Source organism: Paramormyrops kingsleyae, chromosome 7 (assembly GCF_048594095.1).
Source record: "Paramormyrops kingsleyae isolate MSU_618 chromosome 7, PKINGS_0.4, whole genome shotgun sequence".
NCBI classification, from domain to species: Eukaryota; Metazoa; Chordata; class Actinopteri; order Osteoglossiformes; family Mormyridae; genus Paramormyrops; species Paramormyrops kingsleyae.
In genome coordinates, this window is record NC_132803.1 from 9,580,141 (window position 1) to 9,600,446 (window position 20,306).

At 41.0% G+C, this 20,306-nt stretch overlaps 1 protein-coding gene across 7 annotated transcripts in view; it reads right to left on the minus strand.

Annotated features, from left to right (window-relative positions):
- Positions 1-20,306, minus strand: part of kdm2bb (lysine (K)-specific demethylase 2Bb) — a 46,700-nt gene that overhangs the window by 21,406 nt on the left and 4,988 nt on the right. For 5 of the 7 annotated variants that reach the window (XM_023808610.2, XM_072714223.1, XM_072714224.1 and 2 more), the window contains 8 exons: positions 19,075-19,253; positions 18,282-18,388; positions 13,753-13,846; positions 11,448-11,601; positions 10,755-10,870; positions 6,441-6,567; positions 5,272-5,612; positions 4,349-4,432 (listed from right to left, as the gene is read on the minus strand). In XM_023808610.2, the coding sequence (XP_023664378.2) occupies positions 4,349-4,432; positions 5,272-5,612; positions 6,441-6,567; positions 10,755-10,870; positions 11,448-11,601; positions 13,753-13,846; positions 18,282-18,388; positions 19,075-19,253 (1,202 nt within the window). The other 2 variants (XM_072714227.1, XM_072714228.1) reach the window with 2 other exon arrangements.

Below are 20,306 nucleotides of genomic sequence, written 5' to 3' on the forward strand. Positions count from 1 at the left end.
AGGAAAGGGGGAGGCGGGCTCAGCACACACACACATACATATGGACACACACGCTCAAACTCGCACAATTCCTTTTCTCCCCCTCTTCACAAAGACTGAAGGTACAAAAGGATGAAGCACACTGACGCCCTGGCTGCGCCTGGCCAGCGACATGCTAACCTGCTCTGCCTCCGAGTCGTAGTCCTCATCATCAGCGCTCAGCGACATGGCCATGGCTGCCTCATAGTCCGTCCAGCGCGCAGCTCACTGACATGGCTGCAGCCTCAGCCTGCTGCCGTCTGCCAGTTGGCCCTCCCCTCCACGGGGGAGCGGGCGCCTGCACCAGCACAGGAACCCGAGCAGAGGGAGCTCATGAATATGCGCTGGGAGGGCCTGGAAGAGGGAGGAGGGGGGAGGCCGCGGCAGCCAATGAAGAGGCAGATGGTGTCTGATTACACAAAAAAGGCGGCCCACAAAAAGAGGCCCAGGCATTCAGTGAGGGGGCAGGGTGGAGGCATGGGTGTGTAAGGGAAATCACTGAAATAGGCTCTGAAATGCTGCCTGAAACTATTCCCATTTAACAACAAAAAGCACACACACTTTGCCAATCTTAAAAAATGTATATGTAGCACATTTTCTATTGTGGCTGATTAAAAATGCTGACTTCTTGCTTGTACAAAATGTACCATCCTTTTCTCTGGACTCGATTATTCTGCCCTTCGTGTTTGCAGCTCTGCCATGCTTTCATTTCCCTGGCCAGTCCCCCACAACTGGGACAGCAGAATCTCCATTGCAGGAAATTTAAAGACAGCCACAGAACACACAACTGTATCAAGTTTCAACTGGCAGTATTCAGGAGAATTCTTGTTCATGTAGATTAAAGGAGACAAATGTCATTATTCCCTATTAGCGTCTTTACTAAGAAAACAATAATTGTGAGAATACATTATCAAAAACTAATCCTAAGTGAAAACAATCCTGTATTTTATCTCATAGAATGTTGGCAATGGTTTTTACATTAATGTTTCACACAGTAAAATTTACAATCGTCTGGAATCTTCAGCAGTGATGGATTAAATAAAAGATGTCCAAGATTGGAAAGGAAGCCAGTAACGTCTATCTAAATGTGTTGTTTGTTAAGTGAAACACTGAGCTCCCCTTTGATAGTCAAAGATCACACCCCTAACACTTACTTAATAGGCAATCATAGAGTTTTTGTGAGGGTAAAAGCAAAAGCTGGCAAATATTATATATATATATAATCTATAAAAGTATAAAACAAAAACAACAGACCACTAAATCACACACAACTACAGTGAGAAACCACATGTCATTGATGGGGAGGGAAAGCAGTCTGACAGTTCTAAACGGCATACAATCTCACATAACAGTGCAGCTTTACTGCCAAAAACCCTCAGTTCCCTTTTTTCTTCATATGATTTCAGTAATGGAGTAAAATACATGGGAGGAGCATTGTGTTTATGGTGATGACGTGTAAAAGAAGTGTATATGAGTATCATTTTTTTTTCTTATGTCCCGATTGCGCAGCCTTGGGAGATTAACAAGGATAAACAAGCAAACAAATAAACAAACAAACAAACAAGCAAATAAAGTATACTGTTGTGCAACGTGGAATTTTCTCCCAACATGCACAGTGCTGCTGTTGACAGACCATATGACCAGGAGGAATAGAGTTCATTTACACTAAACAAAAAACAGTGAGAAAATAGCCTTTTAAATAGTCAAGCAATGAGTCAGCACAATCCAGAATATCCAACGTCTGTGCTTTTTTTAAAATATATATTTTCTGTAGCACTACGAAGCACTTCTCTTTTTACAGTGCACATTTCCAGAAACAGTTTAATTTCTGTCCTATCAAGTTTACATACTTGCATAACTGCCAGGTTCACTCAGAATTGTAGTGGAATGTGGAATGTAATTTAATTACAGCAGTAAAAGACAGGACTTTATTTTTACAGCACAGAGCGAGCACTTCACTTCTTCAGTACATAATGGCAAATTCCAGAGCAATCTGCAATGACTCACACCCACTGGACTGTGTTCATCTTTACAGGCACTTTTATGCTCCCTCCTACATGCATATTTTTTATTTTTTTACCATTGACTACTTTACAAGCATTCAGATCTCAATCAAAGCGGTGGATTACTGTACACCGCCGCTGGGGCTCATGCATATGCTAATTCTGTTATCTGCAAAGATGGGAAACCTGTTTTTAGCCCACATGGTAAAAAAAAAACACCTATACTTGTTTGAAACCTGTGCTGATTTACGCACACATGGTGAATCTCAGCCAGAGCGCACAGCCAGATACCACTGGATAGCCGCATGAAATTATGCTGAGTAGTTGCCAAGGACTTTATGATCGTAAGAATACTGAAACTGCAGTCGCTCTCTTCCAGCTTTTTGCTTCGCATGCCCGCACCTAACATTCAAGACACAGGAGGAAACTCAGCCAATGGGAGCCATTAGCACAAATTTCTCAGGGCTGCTTTGAGCGCCTGAATTCTCAAATGCTGTTAAGTCTTTCCTTTTAGCAGTAAGCAGGAGCAGCAAGTGTGCAAGAATGAGTCAGAGTATATCAGGTTTAGTACAAAGAAAGGTCAGGATATTATTTGCTGACCTGACAGCACATCATGGCAAAGGTGTGAAAAGCATTTGGCCTGGTTTATCAAGCTTTTGCACAAGACCAAAAACTGCACCCTGCCTTTTTGCTACATAATAAAACGTTCAGTGCATATTTTAATTGAAAAGAAAAAAGCAAAGCAGATTTTAAAAAAACAGAATACAATTTAACATTTTTGTTTATAAAAAAGTAAGTACAAATTTTGCTCTCATTACTGTGTGAAAGCACTGCTGATAGTGTGCATTTTAACACATGGAATACTGTTAAAAACCAACCATATTCAGTGCATATTCGTGCAGAATTAGGCACATCAAGAGATATACATTTTTAATGCAGAGCTGAGTATTTTTTCTCTGTGGCTCACTGACCTGTCAAGTCATCAAAGCCAGTCAGTTCTGCAAGGTGGGATTCAGGCAGATGCATTTCTAGTCACATTTTAACCATAGTTTATCCTAGCATCAAGGCATATTCGTTGCCCTCTGACCAATTGAAGCAAGTCTCTTTAAGCTCATCATCCCTCAGATAGTACCAAATGCCACAGATGCCAGCCTTATGCTCCAATTTATTCATATTCCTTGCCCACCTCCCCCCCCACCCCCCACAGAGCTGGAAAAACAGGGGAACGCTGGAGGGTTCTTCATAAAGCAGCAGAGCTGGAAACAAATTTCAATATCATACTCATTACACCTTCAGTGAGCTCCTCACTCGAAATGATGCAAATGTGTTCAGCTGGAGCTCCAGGGAACAGATGCACAGAGGAAAAAAAATGCAACAGTATTGAAAACTGCAGCACAGACAGTGCATGCTATATTGCAGCCTTTCCTAAAAACATTTTGCTCGTGTCCACTGAACTATCAATGGAAAAACAAGGAGACAACCTTTAAAAGCTGGCATAAATATGCATTCAGCTGTTGCCCTCTGTACCATAGTACAACACCACCTGACCATTGGTTCCAGAACCCAGTGCATGCACACACAGAGTCACAAATGGAGCTCCCTCACAACATCAGCGAAAGTGTTGATATTCCACTAAAATCTGTGCAAAAACACTTGTCCTCGCAAGACCTGCTAGACATGCAGAAATCCACAGCATCTGCAATAGCTCAACTGCAGCCCCAAGTAGCTCTCAAAAACCATCACTGAATGAGAAAAAAAATCACAGCATTGAGCCATAAGGGTGGTTACACTACAAGTCATAATAAGAGTGACAAGTTGCAACACCAGCGCACTGATGGTACTATTTGGCTCAGCATAAAAAAAAACAATGCAACAGGAAGCTGTTTTATTTCTTCCAGATGCAAACCACAGGACATTATGAAATGGGACAGGTACTATTTGCACAGACAAATCATTTTATTGAGACTCAATGAACAAACATACATTTTATGTGCTAATTTGTGTTCATCATAGAGGAGTATTTGTAGCCAGGGTCTTCTTGTTAAACCACACAGATGAAACGGTGACACGGCAGTGTGAATGTAAACAGAGCATCATGCTAATGTAACTAGTACTGTGAAAGAGTGCTCTCCACCTATTTCTGGCAGCTGCCATCTTACTCTACCTCTCTATGTTTCGGGAACAAGAACACAAATATTCTGGTGTACATTCCCACTGAAGCGGCACAGGAAAGGAACTGTTCTCTTCTCTTTCCAAATGACTGAATGTAGACAAATGAGATATCCTACTCTTAAAAAAAATAAAGGTTAGCTAGATTTTTCTCCTACCTTGGATTTCTTGGGCCAGCAGACAATGGGCACGCCAGTCAAGGCCAGCTCCGGGTCATCGTCAGCATGCTCCTTCAGGACAACCTGGCAGGCAGCAGGGATATGTGATGAAGGTCAGCTCAGGGATACAGACTTACAGATCCTCTTCTAGTACAAACAATCCAACAGCTGCATCAAAACCATCCTGAGCCATACCACAGGAGCACCATTTTAGGCTTCAATAGTGAATGAACCCCTCACTTCTATCCTTAATTAAATCTCGCTTGATACAGTCAGGTCTAAACTGACACACAGGAAGCAAATGACCATCGTGTAAAGTTTACACCCTTCCATCAACAGAATATGAGAAAGGTCATTTTAGAAACAAAGGTAGACAGCATTGACTGATGATGTAATCCACTTGATGCTGTCCCTTACTGACTGACACAGTTTAGTTCTTTAATCTTCCCTTGGCTGCAAGTGACTGTATGCAAATACGGCCATTGGCAATGAACAGCAAAAGTCAGGATTCCTCCAAATACCAAAGGCTTGTCCTATTGTTTCTGAATTAAAGACGCAGACACTGCAGTATGACAGAATACCGTACAATTTTCAAGCTTGTAAGCATTTTGCATGAACTGGTTTCACCAGAACCCAAAATAAATCAGCCAGTTCTATTAAAAGCAAAGCACAGGAGGAAGGTTTTGCAAGAAAAAGGCAAACAAGCTGGTTGATTAAATGTGGTCAAAATATATCACATTAAGGTGTGCCTGTACAGTATCCCAGGAGGATTATTTACAGTGATCTGTTTGCAGAGAAAACTGGTTAGGTCATTGGTTACTGATGTGGGTGACATCCATTATCCTGTCTGTAGACAAGAAAACTCCAAAGAAAAAAACCATTAGGCAAAAGTGAAACAAGGAGAAGAATGAAGTGCAGCTGACCTTCATGTCCTCCAGTAGACCCTGTGGGTCCTCAATGCCTTCAGGAGCACACTTCTTGTTTTCAGGAAGGGACTCTAGCTTTTCTACAAGAGCCTTTAGCCCCTTAAGCTCAAATTCAGTTAGGTGAGTCCATTTACTTGGGGGTTCTGGCACAGGCGACCCTGTAGGGGTCCTGGGCAGGTCTACTGGGTTAGCGGAAGTGTCATCGGAGTCATTTGTGTGGGCCTGTCTTGGGGGACGGGCATGCCGCTCATCCTGCAGCTGTGTCTCGCAGGAGTCCTCTTCCATGTCAAGCCTCGAGTCGGAGGAGAAGCTCTCAGTGCTCAGCTTCCTATCTGCATCTGAGGAGCAGCAGGGAAAACAGAAATAGGCAGAATAATGAGAGAAGAGATAAAAAGAGGGATAGTAAGAGAAGAAAATTATGAGGAAGAAAGTGAGAGAGAGTGAAGAAAGGGAAGGAGGAAAAAGAACAGTAGCAGACAGAGGCAGACAAATTATGCCTCCAGGGAACCCAATACCAAATTAATGTTCCCGTTCCCTATGTTGTACAACACAGACTTTCATAAAATTTTCAGGTTTCATGAATGGAAAATGGGACACTCTTTGGATAAAATACTTTGAGAATGAGCCTCCTCCATTGATTTCGCATGAATTTCATTATGCTGTTCCAAGAGATGTGAAATGCTGCCACCCCATGGAAGTAACAGTAAATAATTTAACATCTCTTGTGTAACAAAATAATTAAACATATGAACACTAGACTACAATATATAACCACCTAAATAGCTCTTACTAAATAGTGATGCTCAGCAACAACGCAATACACTCAGAAGGTAAAAGTGAATATAGCTCTCTTTCCCTGTTTTTCGTGTAGTTATATTGTGTTTTTACGTATCTGGATGACTAAATGATATACCTAAAATTATATTTATAGTCATGAAAAATGCTGCATTCTAAAACTCTAGGTGCAGAAAACTCAGGAGTAATGTCAATTTACTCTGGACAAGCTGGTGATGTATTTTTCTAACCAGAAATACAAATATGGTTTTACATGGGAAAATTAAAAAATGGATTTTTGTCATGTTCTTTACCCCAGAAAAAAACTGCACAGATTTAGTTTTTTAACAAATACTTGAGGGCTTTTGCCTCTGTTATCGGCATTCGCTTACCAATTAACATAGATTCCCTCCGGAACTCGCTGCTTAGATGAGACCGTTTAGTCAAGCAGTGCACATATCTCTCCATGACATACCAGCACATCTCATAGTAGAACGGATAGCGGAATTTGGCATGAACCTGAAACAAACACGTTTCAATTTCAGTTGGGAATTTAAAAATGGTCCCATCAGCACAAACAAACATTTATGAATAGACTCAACACTACCCATTTCTCACTTTTATCCTTCAGAAAGCTATAATCAAAAGCTGTAATGCTGCATGTACACAACAAAATACAATGAATGCATGCACTGCCAGCACAGTCTTTCTAGCAGCTGTAAGACGTTTTACAGTGCATAATATTACTGCTAACAATTTTATTCTCCCTCTGATAGCCAAGCTGGGAGATGGGCCGCTACAAAGAATAAATGCTGATAATGAAAGGCTGCTCTACCAGAAATCTAAACACGACACATGAATGTGACTTCCCTCCGAAGCTCACCTTCCAATCCCCTCCCAGCTCCTGGGATGCATGCTGTCTTAGTGCCACTGGGAATACAATCTGACTCTCACAAGCGTTTCATACACAGGGCTATATTTATCACACAGAGAGTTTATTTTACATCGAATAAGCATTTCAGATTCTTCTTTTTCAGATTTTTTCTTTTCTACTTGTTTTTTTTCCCAGTTTATGTTAAAAATAGAGAGAACACAACTAACAGCCCTAGAGGAGGAGAAGTGGAAACTGGCACGCTGGGAAGTTCTTGGATGGCTGTCATTTCTAAGAATAGTCTCCATAGCAGAGAGCACTGCAATGTCTCCATAACATTAATACCAGAATAAAACAAATACAACTATCAGCGATCACAGTTACTCATGCCTTACAACTACTGCTGACAGCCTCCTTGGGTGTTAAGCCCTTCTCCAGTTTTACTACATTGACAATAATGTGTACCAGGGCATGAATAACTTGTTTTTCCCCAAAAATGTACATTAATACTCATTTTATCCAGCAGGATTTACAGATGGAATGTACAAACCCCTCCCCCAATATTATCTAACTGTGTAACATTCATGCTGTAACCCGATTTTCTTCATTCAGATGATACGATATGAAGCTGTGTTCTCCTACAAATGGCCTTCACGTACCACACATACTGTCCTCTGTGACATATGGGTAATATTTAGGTCACATACAGGCATACACTTAGAAGCACTGCAGAAATCCAAGCCTGGCAATATGAAACACTTATGGCTGTTCAGCTTCCATCCATCAAATATGATTATTAAAGGATCGCCCCAGAGCATGTCACGAACTGCACCACTGGGATAAATACTGATTAGGCTGAAAACTAAAGACTTACATTTCGGCAGAAAAATGTATGAAATCTATGATGCACACAGGCATCCAAGCCTTCAGTGCTCCCAGTCCACATTAACATTGGCCTAATTTCCCATTTGGATCTCATGATAATTACACTTTCCCGGCAATTCCCTGACTCGCTCACTAACCATTAGTAATAAAATATTACTAGTAGTAGCAGTAGTAAAAATAAAAAACTGTATTATATAATATATATAGTGAACTGTTACGATATTATACTATAGACAAAGCACTGAATTGAATAAACATGTACATAGAAATCCAAAAATACTATATTGCTCCAAGCCCAACAGAAATCAAAGGCTGAAACATCAGAAAAGTCTTATTAAGGCAGAACAACAACTGGACCCACAGCAGTATGCTGCTACAGTACTGGAATAACCACCCGTGTCTGGTTGAACCCCTTCATGACAGAGAGGAATCTAATCATTCTGGTATACTGGTGCCTTACTGGACCAGCATCATCTTGTGAACTGGTACTACACTGCCTAGGCTTCACATTAATATATATATATATATATATATATATATATATATATATATATATATATATATACATACATACATACATACATACATACATACATACATACATACATACATACACACACACACACACATACATACATACATACATACATACATACATACATACATACATACATACACACACACACACACACACACACACACACACATACAGTACGGGGCAAAAGTCTTAGGCAGTCAAATAATATTAAATGATCTTCCAGTTGGTGTAAAATTATGATATTATGTCTGGCAATATGTATTACATTTACCATTTTAAAACCTCTCCTAAAGTCACCCCAGTATATTCACCAACCATTCAATGCACCCATGTATTTTTTTACCTCAACCACTAGCACACTTTGTATGGCTAATCGATTCTTCATTTACTTTTAAACTAATTTAAAAAGTGATTGTTTGACTGACTGACTGATTGATTGATTGATTTGTGGTGAAATTTTACAAATTCATGCAATGTCTGGGGTGCTTTTGAGGGGAGGTTTTTAACCAAAGTGAGGTTCTTCCAGGCAACCATATCAGTAACTACTTGGAAAAGAGAAGACATTTTTGTTAGTTTTTATTGTGCTACTCTTAATTTGCATAGATTCTAAGACCAGACTCTCCTACAATTGATTTTTACTTTATCCATTTTCAGAAAACTGACACTAGAAAGGATAAAATAGGAAAAAATTAAAAGTCTTATGTTGCTACAGTATAGTGCAAATATCATCATCTAGGGACACCATATTTTAATTAATTAGCTGTTTTGCAGAGAGAACCATGTTTACTAGCTAACTTTTGGTTGTTTGTGTTATAATATAAGGGCTAACATCCAAGCCTGAAGAGAGAAGGACTGGGTTTTGTTCAAGCTTTAAGTCATTGTAAAAGACCCTTTGGGTGCTGCATGTCTGTAAAGTATTAAGTGATAATGGGGGAAAAAAGTGTCTTCAAAACAGCAGGGAGTATTGCTCTGCTATATCAGTCATTGCTCAATTTATTCCAAAAGACAACCAAAAAAAGAAATCAAAACCAGATGGACAGTGGGTGATAATATCACAATATGTGGGTTTGAATTCTTATTACCCTTATAACTAAGGCCAAGTTCTTCAAAAGTACAAACTTTATGAGCATGGTCACCTGAGCTTTTTTCACAGAATCACACTGGCTCATTTAAAATGGGCAAAATCTCCTTCACAGGACCAGCCACACATTAGAAACAAGCGGCTAAAACTAGCGGTTCACCCACAAGTTAACTTTAATGAAATAATCTATACAAGAATAACCTAGATACTATGTTCATAAATGTAGCATTACATCAATTTGCAAAACAGGTCAGAACCCCGTGCAAACACCTACATATATGCCCAAATTTTTTTTAAAAAGAACCAAACATTTGTTTGATCTAAACACCATATACAAGGGATCCCCAATACAGCACCCATGATGTTTGTGCATAAAGTCCAAATCCCTGTACAAATTCCTTTTCTGTTCTTGGTTTTAATAAGGAAACATCCTCAAAAGCTGACAGTAGTCAGCTGTCACCCATATTAAAAAACATGAGAACAGCAGACTGTTCTCCTGAATCATCACCCTATACAAACACAGTCTGTACTGCCAAGAAACCTTTGTGGCCTGCACTTAATTTAGATCTTCAGAACAAAGCATTGTTACAAATAGTTTGAAGATAAACAAGTGCAATTATGGGGTATTTGTGCAAACCTGTAGAAAATCCTCTGGCAATCTTGGAAGCTAAAGAAAATGAGATTATCTGGTTTACTTCATTTGCCTCCCTCTTACAAGAAAATAGAATTAAGCAAATGAGTCATTTTAGAAAAAACTTTCTTTACAATCTTTAGAATAAATTTTCAGACCTAGTCCAAAGTAATCCTTCCAAAGAACTCCACCACAACCTAAAATACTTAAAATAACTTAATGCAAAACAGAAGTAAAGGGATGAAAATTAAATATCTTCATGAAGAGATTAGCATACATCCATGAGGTGTTCCACTCCTGAGTCTTTCAGAGGCAATATGAACAAGTGTGCAAACTACGGTTGATAAATCCTCCTTATTGCACTTAGTCCAACATAGGTCTTGTCTGCCACAAAATAAATAGGCAATAATGACACAAACACAAATTACAAATTGTTCAGATGTTCATTACAGAGATACTACTATTATCGTCATCATTTTATTGTAAAAGTCTTACATTCACTAACAAAGCCAGGGGCAGCAGGAAAAAATACAGGAAGACAAATGAAGGCAGCAGGGATTGTGGAATAGAATCACTCCCTGACATCACTGCTGTGCAGTCAATCGTAGGATCTTTAAGCAGGACGGGGCACTAACAGGCCCATTCACTCAGTAACAGGCAACAATGGCAGTAAGGAAGCGGGTGGCACAAACAACCCTACCTTTGTCCTATTCTCAATCTCATAGATAGAAAGCTGCATGGGAATGTTAAAGCTGTGCAGGATGTTGCCACCGAATACGAGCGTGTCCTCAGGAGTGTAGACAGCATGAATCCACCCTGCAAGAAAACACATACATCACCTGGGGCCTGCAGCTGCCATTAACCAGTAGGAGGTGCTAGAAATCATGGCATGTCGCTTCCTTGCAATCATGTGATGAATGTATATCCCGATAAAAGCATGATTTTTCACTACATTACTTTAATGAGGCCACCTGTGAGTGAGTAACTTTAATGAATTCAGCCCTGCAGTTCACTTGCTAGGGATTGGCACCTAGTCATAATTAGTTAGCAGCAAGTCATACAACCCACCAGAACTAACATCCTTTGCAATGAAACTTTTACACATTTTGAGTTTCAGAAAAGCAGTTTTCAACACAAAAGCAAAACTAATAAATCCAATCAATTATCTCTGCTTTGGAGGCAAAGATTTGTGAAACACAGTATCATCTGTACCAAATAAAAAAGGATTGTGCTTATAGCCAGTAAAATTATCTGCCTAGTCTATCTATAGAATCTGTGAATTAACATTTTACCTCAGGGAATTTCATTATACTGTGTGAAAACGTGTACTGCCTTACAGATGGGATGGGTCCTCAGAGATTTTGGCGACAGGTGTGAGGTTAGCCATGCTGACCTGAAGGGATGAAAAAGGTGTACCCCTGCTGCAGCTCCACCCTCTGGCAGCCGTCGGCACGGTCACCCAGAAAAATGTCACTTTGCTTCCCAGAAAGCACCCAATCCTCATACAGAGACAGGTTGTGGGGGGTGGGAGGGACAAGCCAGAACACCTGGAAGTGGCAAGAGGAGAGGCAGACAGGTGTCACACCAGAGGTGCACTGGCCAGAAAGCCAGAGGCTTTCAAGCAATTGCTGTCAAGCAATACGGACCCTGCAGAGAAGTGAAGCTTAGAGCGTAAACCAATGTGTATGAAACACCAAACAGAATGCTTTAAAATTAGAAAAAAATGGAAAGAAAGAAAGCACATATACACTGTTTTAAAAGCAAAGACCCATTTTCTAACAACTAAAAAAGCCGTAATGTTAGCCTTTCGACAAAAGCACCTCTACAAGAGCATATGACCCATAATCCTTCATCTGCATGATCAGACTGTAAGTATTCCCCATTACTCCACCCAACTAAATCAATTAAGTGGATCACAGCATCCTCTCACACACACATACTACTATGCTTAAAAGAGGGCAGTATGGGAAACAAATCCCATTTTCCATACCCCCAACCCCCCCGGGTGTAGCTGCATATACACAGTTTTTGCTGATGCTGCAGTCACAGAGGCTTTGCGACAATGCATACAGTGAACAGATGTGTGTATCCGCCCCCTCCAGCAGGCTGAGATTAAACCTGGAGATGGCTGTGGGAGGGGGGTGGGGGGGGGACACAAACTGGAACACTTTCCACGTGACTGATCTGTTACAGCACAGGCTTGGTGATAAAGGGAGGCTAATAAGTGGCAGTCATATGGGCAGATGGGGCTAAGTGACGGAAAATGATGAAGCCCCCACCTCCACCTACTCTCCACTCACAGCACCATGTAAATTAACTCTCTGGGAGTGGATAATGCTTCCCTGGGGAGGGCCCTGCACTCATTTGCACTTTTAGGTAGGAAAACATAGATAAAATAGAAATTAATTTATGCAAGATTGTTCTTGCAGCCCCACACTACGATTTTATTTTTACTTTTTGTGTTACTTAGCTGATGCATTGATAAACCTAGTTATATTTTCCCCCAAATACAGCCATGGAAAAAAATCATGAGACCACTCTACATATAATTTTTAAAATCTGCATTTTAAATCCTAGTTTAATCATGGTTCTGCTGGCAGATGGCTACACAGAGCAGCAGGTTGCTTCCAGGTTAAAAATTTCTAAGACAGCATTATACAAGAAGGTGAAGTAGGAGACACTAGGAACAACCAGGTAAAGGATGTAAGCAACTTTCTAATGCCCGAGATGACTGTTAACTTATCAAACAGCTTCTCATGAATCGTAGGATGACATCAAGCGGCCTTCAAAAGGCATGGGAAACATTAAGGGTAGGTGTGAAGTACACTGCTAGGACAGTTCATATCAAGCTCCTAGAAACAGGACAGAAGTCCCACAAAGCACACACACACACACACACACACACAGACTGTATTATTCACAGACACACACCTATAAATTGAGAAGTGAGTGAAACAAAAATTGTGCTTCGGTCTCAATTTTTTTGACTTGAGTTTTCAGGTCAAGTACCCTGCTCAATGAAGCTTCAGCAGAGCTACTGGGATTTGAACCAGCAACCTTCAAGGCCCATGCCCTTAAGGATTTTGGTACAATACATTAAGTTTTTTGATAAGCACGTCCTTCAGCTAGAACGTTGAACTAGTTGACCCTATATTCACACACATTTAACTAAAGTAATTTTTCTTACAAGTCACGATTTTATTCAACAGTTATACCTACAAACACAGTGAAAACAGATCATAGTTGTACATCCCAAAACACTGCTGAGATGCAAGCAGAAGTCTACACTCTGTATGCTCCATATCTGTCTTTATTAAAGAAGCCAGGTCAAGGAGAGAAGAAACTGCTCTTATTAACGTGAACAACATTTTCTGTCCTGTCTTCAGTGTGATCACATAACCCCAGGAGCAGTATGTAATCGTGACAAGCACAGAACAAAAAAAGACTCTGAGTACTACAAACACAACAACTGCATTTCCAGTGGGTGTTTGTATTTCTCTCATTATTACTAATTTTTCAAAAACTATTTATGACTGGAATTTATTCTGAAGAGGCCGCCTGGCTTTGAGGCGTAAGATGAGTTATGTGCTCTTTCTTAGACAGAAATGAGTAACACAGTAGCTTCATCCTCATGAAGCATTGAGTAATAGCGAAAAACAGGTTTTTGTGAAGGGTGGGAGCTGGGGAGGCGACCGTACCTTCCTTCCCTTGTGGACGTGGTACCATACAGATGTGCCCCCAAAGTCGATGTGGAAGTCAGTGTAGCAGCCCTTTACGCTCATCAGGCAGTACCTGAGGGGGGGGAAGACTGTATCAGCTAGCAGTAGTTCAGTGGCTGTCACTCATGCCTGGACGCAGCAGGTGTACCTCCCAACTTATCGGTCTATCCATTTCTAACTTGAAGAGCCACTTTAGCCATGTCTGCAAGACCAAGAGGTACTGCTCTTTTCGAAAAAGCAAGCTGCACTTCAGGCATTAAGCTGTCAAATTAACCAGTGCGATTTATAGCAGTGAGCTCTGATAATCAGGCACAAGACACAGTGTAGAACATGGAGATGTGGTGAAAATTCCATTCGTTCCACAGTAGTGAAATCCGAACCATTTGCAAGAGCCCTGCTTAATTATGTGCCATGCTGCAGCATAGAGGAAAAAATAGAAAGGATCAGCTAAATAGATTCACTGTTTTGTTTACAATGGGATAAGTGGGACACAACAGTATGCTTTTCCATTTTTGGAATCCTCTGCAGAATGACTTCAAAGTGATAAATTAATCATCCAACGATTCTTCGGGATAGAGGACTTGTAAGACAAACTGCCATAAAAAGAAAATGGACCAGACTGTGCTCAACTAAAGGGACAGCTCACCGGGTAGAGAAAGCAAAACGCGGCACATCGATGACAAATTTCTGTGTATCATCTAACAGCCCAGTGGTGGGATCCTGAATACTGTCATTGTTTAAACAGTGACCTTATTTTACAGTGCAGGTGCACTGAACACAGAAAACAGGTTACATCACGTTTCTCCAAAAACACCAAAAGTCAAGAGATAACAATAAATATTCATAAAAAGAACCCCCCCCCCCCCCCATTCACCACATTTTACCTTTTTGGCCTGTTGGCCTTGGTTTTTAAAAAAAGGATTGCTGGTTAAAAAGAGAACAAAATGGTCACCTGTCTTCCCACAGCTCGCATCAGCAGCAATCTGGGAACACAGATGAGATCATTCGACCTCACCACCTGTCCTCGTCCAGCATCCACATCCACACAGGTTCGGCACCTTACCAAGCCTTTCTTCCTGTTAAGCCATAAGACCTGCCATGCTGTGCCAACCTCAACATACATTTCAGTACAATTAATAACCCATAAGTCTGTGTGTGGTGACACAGTTACGGAGAGACTGACAATACTGTGACCTTGAGTACCGAAATAACAAAAATAAGGTATAAGCTACTTTTGATATATGATATACATATGATGAAAGTTTCTCGGAGCAAAAACAATAAACAATAAAAAACACAATACAAGACATATTCTATACATGTAGTAGTCAACCAGACTGTCATGAGGAAGTGGGCACCTGCCCAGCATGTACTACGTATACAGGACATCTGAGCCTGATGGCTGGACCAAACCACATGGTATGTGCCAGGTGATACTGACATGCACTGACCCCACATTTCCCTCAGTCAGCAACCTGCCGCTGCACACCAAGCCTCCCAGGCAGGCAAGCAGCCAGCCAGCCAAACTCTGCAAGCAGGAAAATGTCTGACGATGTCTCACGATGGCTGACGTGCCATGAGGCATGTACAGCACGCACAAAACACACCTGAGAGCTCCTGTTGCACACCTTTAGCCAGGTCATGGATACCAATAGCAGGGCAACCTACCAGATGGCTTCTCATTCCCCTCAGAGCCAGCCAGCGCACATCCAGGGCCCATGGCATGAGTGGCTGCGCAGCAGAGACTTTGGTTTTTTTGCCACCCCTCTCCCTTCCTGGAGAGCTTCATTGAGGAAATGAGGGAGAGAGGCAGGGAAAGAGAGCAGGAGAAAGTGAGAGAATGAGAAAGTGAGAGAGAGAGAGAGAGAGTGAGCGAGAGGGAGAGCGAGAGAGAGGGAGCAAACAAGCATGAGAGAGAGAAAGTAAGCAAAGGCGAGAGAGAGAGTGAAACAGAGCAAGAGAGGGAGAGAGGAGGACCAAGTGGCTATGGTTGCATTCCTTCATGAAGGCACCTGATTGGCTGAAGGGGCTCCATAGAGAGGCTGCTGCAGCCTGTGTGGAGCTGGCTTCCACTATGTAGAAGCCCTGCTGCCTAGCAACCAGCAGGAGCCATGGATGATAGCAGAAGACGGCAATGTGAACTGCTGCTGCATCACCATGCATGTGGAGGAAAAAGATGTCTGATTTTGCCAGCCAAATAAATGTGAACAAATACATAACATTTCTTCTCAAAGTTTGAGTTTAAAGAGCTTACTCAGCTCTGGCTGAAAGCTCAGACCATCCAAAACATGCTGTAAGACTATACTGCACTGCGGAAAACTGGTACAATCAAACCTCTTTGCAGCACAGTTAGGAAGTAGCATATGCTTTCGAACTGCTACACTATAACCACATAGTCAGCCAGAAAAACAACAAATTAAAAACTAATAAAGTGCTGACAGCAAATGGAGAGGAGGCCAACTTGCTCTTACTTTATTCTGTCAGTAAGACCCTAATTCATGGGAGACTTTTGCACAATTACAGTAACACACAGCTCACAACTGCCGGCTGGAAAATGGCACAATGCTGTTTTCAGGCTTTGTAGTTGTAGGTAGCGTGGGCACTGGCAGACATCGATGCTTACTAATTTGTAGCGAATCCTTTCCAGCCGGCACTGATTGGACTCTCTGGTTGACATTGCTGGGACAGATTAGAGTAGTGGCCCCATGGTGAGTCAGAGAGCCCTCTGCTCATTAATCAAGCTGCTGGGATAGCATCTAACCTCAGGGAAACAATCCCCCCCATGCTCAGACCCACCTGTCAGCACAAATCATAAAGAACAACTCTCCGGGGTGCCAACACAGCAGCACAGAACTGAGAAAGCCCATATCCACCACCAGCCCCCTGCCACCATGCACAATCATGTCTCTTTACATCTCATTATCTTCCCATTAGCACTCTTCATATCTTACAACTGTTGGCTTGTCTTTCAGAAAATCACATATTAGAGGAACCTAAACAGGACATCTACTTTTTTATTAATTCCAGCCACCAGTTAATCCCAAAAAAAAGGTATAAATCCTCTAGGGTCAAGATCTTCAAACAAGCCTTTTTTAGACCTTGTTGTTACACTTGCCAGTCTCATTTCATCCTTCTATTTCCACTTAGATTGGTCAAAATGAACTTACTATTACCTATTAAAGAAATCATTGACTTAGGAAACTGAAGACCATCCCCTAGACAAAGTAAATTTGAAACTAAGATTATTTTTATTTTGTACATTTTATACACAACTCAGATGCCACCAAATTTTAAATCAACTAAGCATCAGCTCTTTAAAGTTTATAGCTTTTGTACTACACATACTCTGCATATACAACAATGAGCCAAAACATTATAATCACCCCCATGTAAAGTGAATAATTGATTATCTTGTAAAATTGGTGTTTGTCATGATCTGGGATATATTACACAGTAAGATAAAGCTGAATACTCATAGACGATATGTTGGGTGCAGAAGCGATAGGTGGGGGTAAAGATTTGAATGACTTTGACAAGGGCCAGATCATCTTCGAAACAGCACAGCTTGTGGGGTGCCCACACTTAGCCATGGTGAGTACCTACTCATAGTGGTCTGAGGAGGGGAAGAAACTGTGAAAAGAAAACATGATGGACAGCCAGGACAGATCGATGTGAGATGTAAACAAAGGTTATCCTGTGTAGTACAAACCAAAAGAAGGGCTACTGTGGCACAAGTGACAGGTAATTTTGATGACAGGAATAATGCATCACAACATAAATTGCATGAAGCCCTGCTGTGTACGGGGCTACAGAGCCGTGGATCAGACTTGTTGGTCTAACACATCCCACAGATGCTCGACACCTTCCCAGCCATCCACATGATGGAACAGAAAACGGGATTCATCAGACAAGGTGACCTTCTTCTAAGTTCAGTTCCAACACTTATGTGCCCATAGGATGGCACTTTTGATGGTGAACAGGGGTCCAACATGGACACTCTGACTGGCCTGTGGCTATGTAGCCCCATAGACAACAGGTTTGATGCCTTATGTGTCATGACATATTACTCCTGTGATCACCATAAAAATTTTCTGCTATGTGTGTCACAGTAGCCCTTCTATTGGTTTGTACTAAAGGGGATAGCCTTGATTTACACCTTGACAACCACGGTTTTTACAAGGTAATCAACATTATTTGCTTTACATGGGAGCAGTCATGATGTTTCAGCTCATTGGTGTATACTCCCTGACTATTACTATTGCAAGTCAGCTCTCAAACCAAGAAATTACAGCTTGTGTCTTAGTTAAGAATTCTGTGCACTCCATTGCTGCATATCACAAAACAATGCCATTTTAACTTCAGTGACATGGACATTAATTGACCACCCCGTAAACATTAGCCATAATTTTTGTTGACCATTTACTCTCTTGCCCATTCATATATTTTGAATGAATGAACACAACCAATCTGCAAAACAGCCCGAGTCTTTAACACAATCTAACACTTACTTCTGGACTTTGGGGTACTTCATCTCTGATATGATATTTGTGGCCTCAGTTTGCTTCTCTTTCAGGTGGGGAGGCCACACATTATCTACCCAGTCCACCATGTCCACCTGAAACACAGTAAAGAGGTGAACTGGGTCAAATTATTGACTTAGGGCATTTTCACACCTAAAGTTCAGTTTCTCTGGCTCGAATCAGTTGATGAGTTTGTAACCTTGCAGCATTTTCTTCTTGGTTCAGTTTGATTTCACACACAGAAAAATCCAAGTGAAGCAATAATGCACCACTGCAAACCACATGAGAATGTTCGTTCTGCTTACTGGTCAGATGTGTCTGTGGCAGAAGCAAGAAAGTAAATACAGGAAGAAGAGCCTATGTCCTGGGCTATGCAGTTGAACATCTCCTAGTTTTATGTATTGTTGCCTCAGTTTTTTTTACTTTCGCACGATATTGTTCAGTTTATTGGTCAAATTCTCTCTCCTTCAGCCCTTCACTGAACTTGATTGATATCTGGTGGCTCAAACCCATTGTCTCCCTAAAATCTGAAATAATTATTTAATTATGGTCCTGCAAGTCCAAATCCAGAAAGTTTTCAGGCACTCATTACTCTATTAAGATATCAGCATGTTTCAAGTGATCGAACTGATTCAATCAAGACAATTAGAGTCAGAAAATTCAGTGCCTGACTGGAACAAAAATATCTAGGATTTCACCTTCCAGGACAATAATTTTCTGATTGCAGCACTGGCCAGCTGCAACAATCCTCCCTCTGCCCTGTAGGACGGAGCCACTGTACCACAATTGGTCTCTTAATAAGGTTCTCAAGCTTGGTGTGGCTGAACTCGAGGCTGATGACGTTGAACAGTTTGTCCCGCTCTGCCTCCGGTGTTTCATAGTAGCGGACAAACTGAGCCAGGCTCATCTCGGAGCCCTTCTGGGTGCTCACATCCATCACATCCACCGCCCGTCGACTGCCTGCATGGACAAAGTGCATGCATTCACGAAAACAGGCATTTCTGGGTTAACACCAAAAACACAACATGTAACAGTGCATACAAACGCACAGTGCGTGATAACACAGTGAGCATTAATTCAGGGATAAATAATAGTGCCTATTGTCAGACAGAAAAAAAGCAAACACAGATACTGCACAAATATAGATATTATATATATAATAATTTCTGTAAATGATTAATGTCATTAGTAAGCAAGTACAGCACATGGATGGATGGTCAATTCTAAAATAGCTTGACGTTTTAAAGACACGAATGCAACAACAGAAATACCCAACAGTGACCAGAGGCTGCCACTAGATGGCAAACAAAACCCATATTAGTCTGGTTCTCATTTTATCACTTTTTAAATGGCTTTAAATGTACTGGGGCTGTCTACCCAATAATAAATATTCAAAACAACATTAAGTACAGATAAATCACATTTTTCCATTTTATTTTTTTACATGAATGCAGCCTTCATACAAATCAACCAACAGATTCACCATAGAGCAAGTGGAATGGTGTGAAATGTAAGAATGAGTAAACTGAAAAGGAGAATGGAGCTGCATGCATTTGCCAAAACTTAATAATAAAACAAAGATAAAAAAAATCCACCATGCACATATTTGCTAACAATATGGGATGATGTTGCTTTGGTTCTGTCAGCTTGTGGACAGCATCATCACTTTGGACACCTCTTTGATCAAAAGTAAGCAGGAGAGTTTGTTGGCCATTGGCAAACATTAACATGTTATTCACCCTATGACTCCTGAAAACATAAATGGCATGTTGATATATCATAAGAACATAAGAATATAAGAAATTTACAAAGAAGAGTCCATTCAGCCATTCAAGCTTGTTTGGGGAGAATTCAACCAATAGCTCAGAGTTGTTAAAATCTTATCTAGCTCTGATTTAAAGGAAACCAAGGTTTTAGCTTGCACTACACTAACAGGGAGACTATTCCATACTCTAACTACATGCATGCTTTCTCAAATCCATTTTAAAATGTTCTCCCATTAATTTCCTCCTA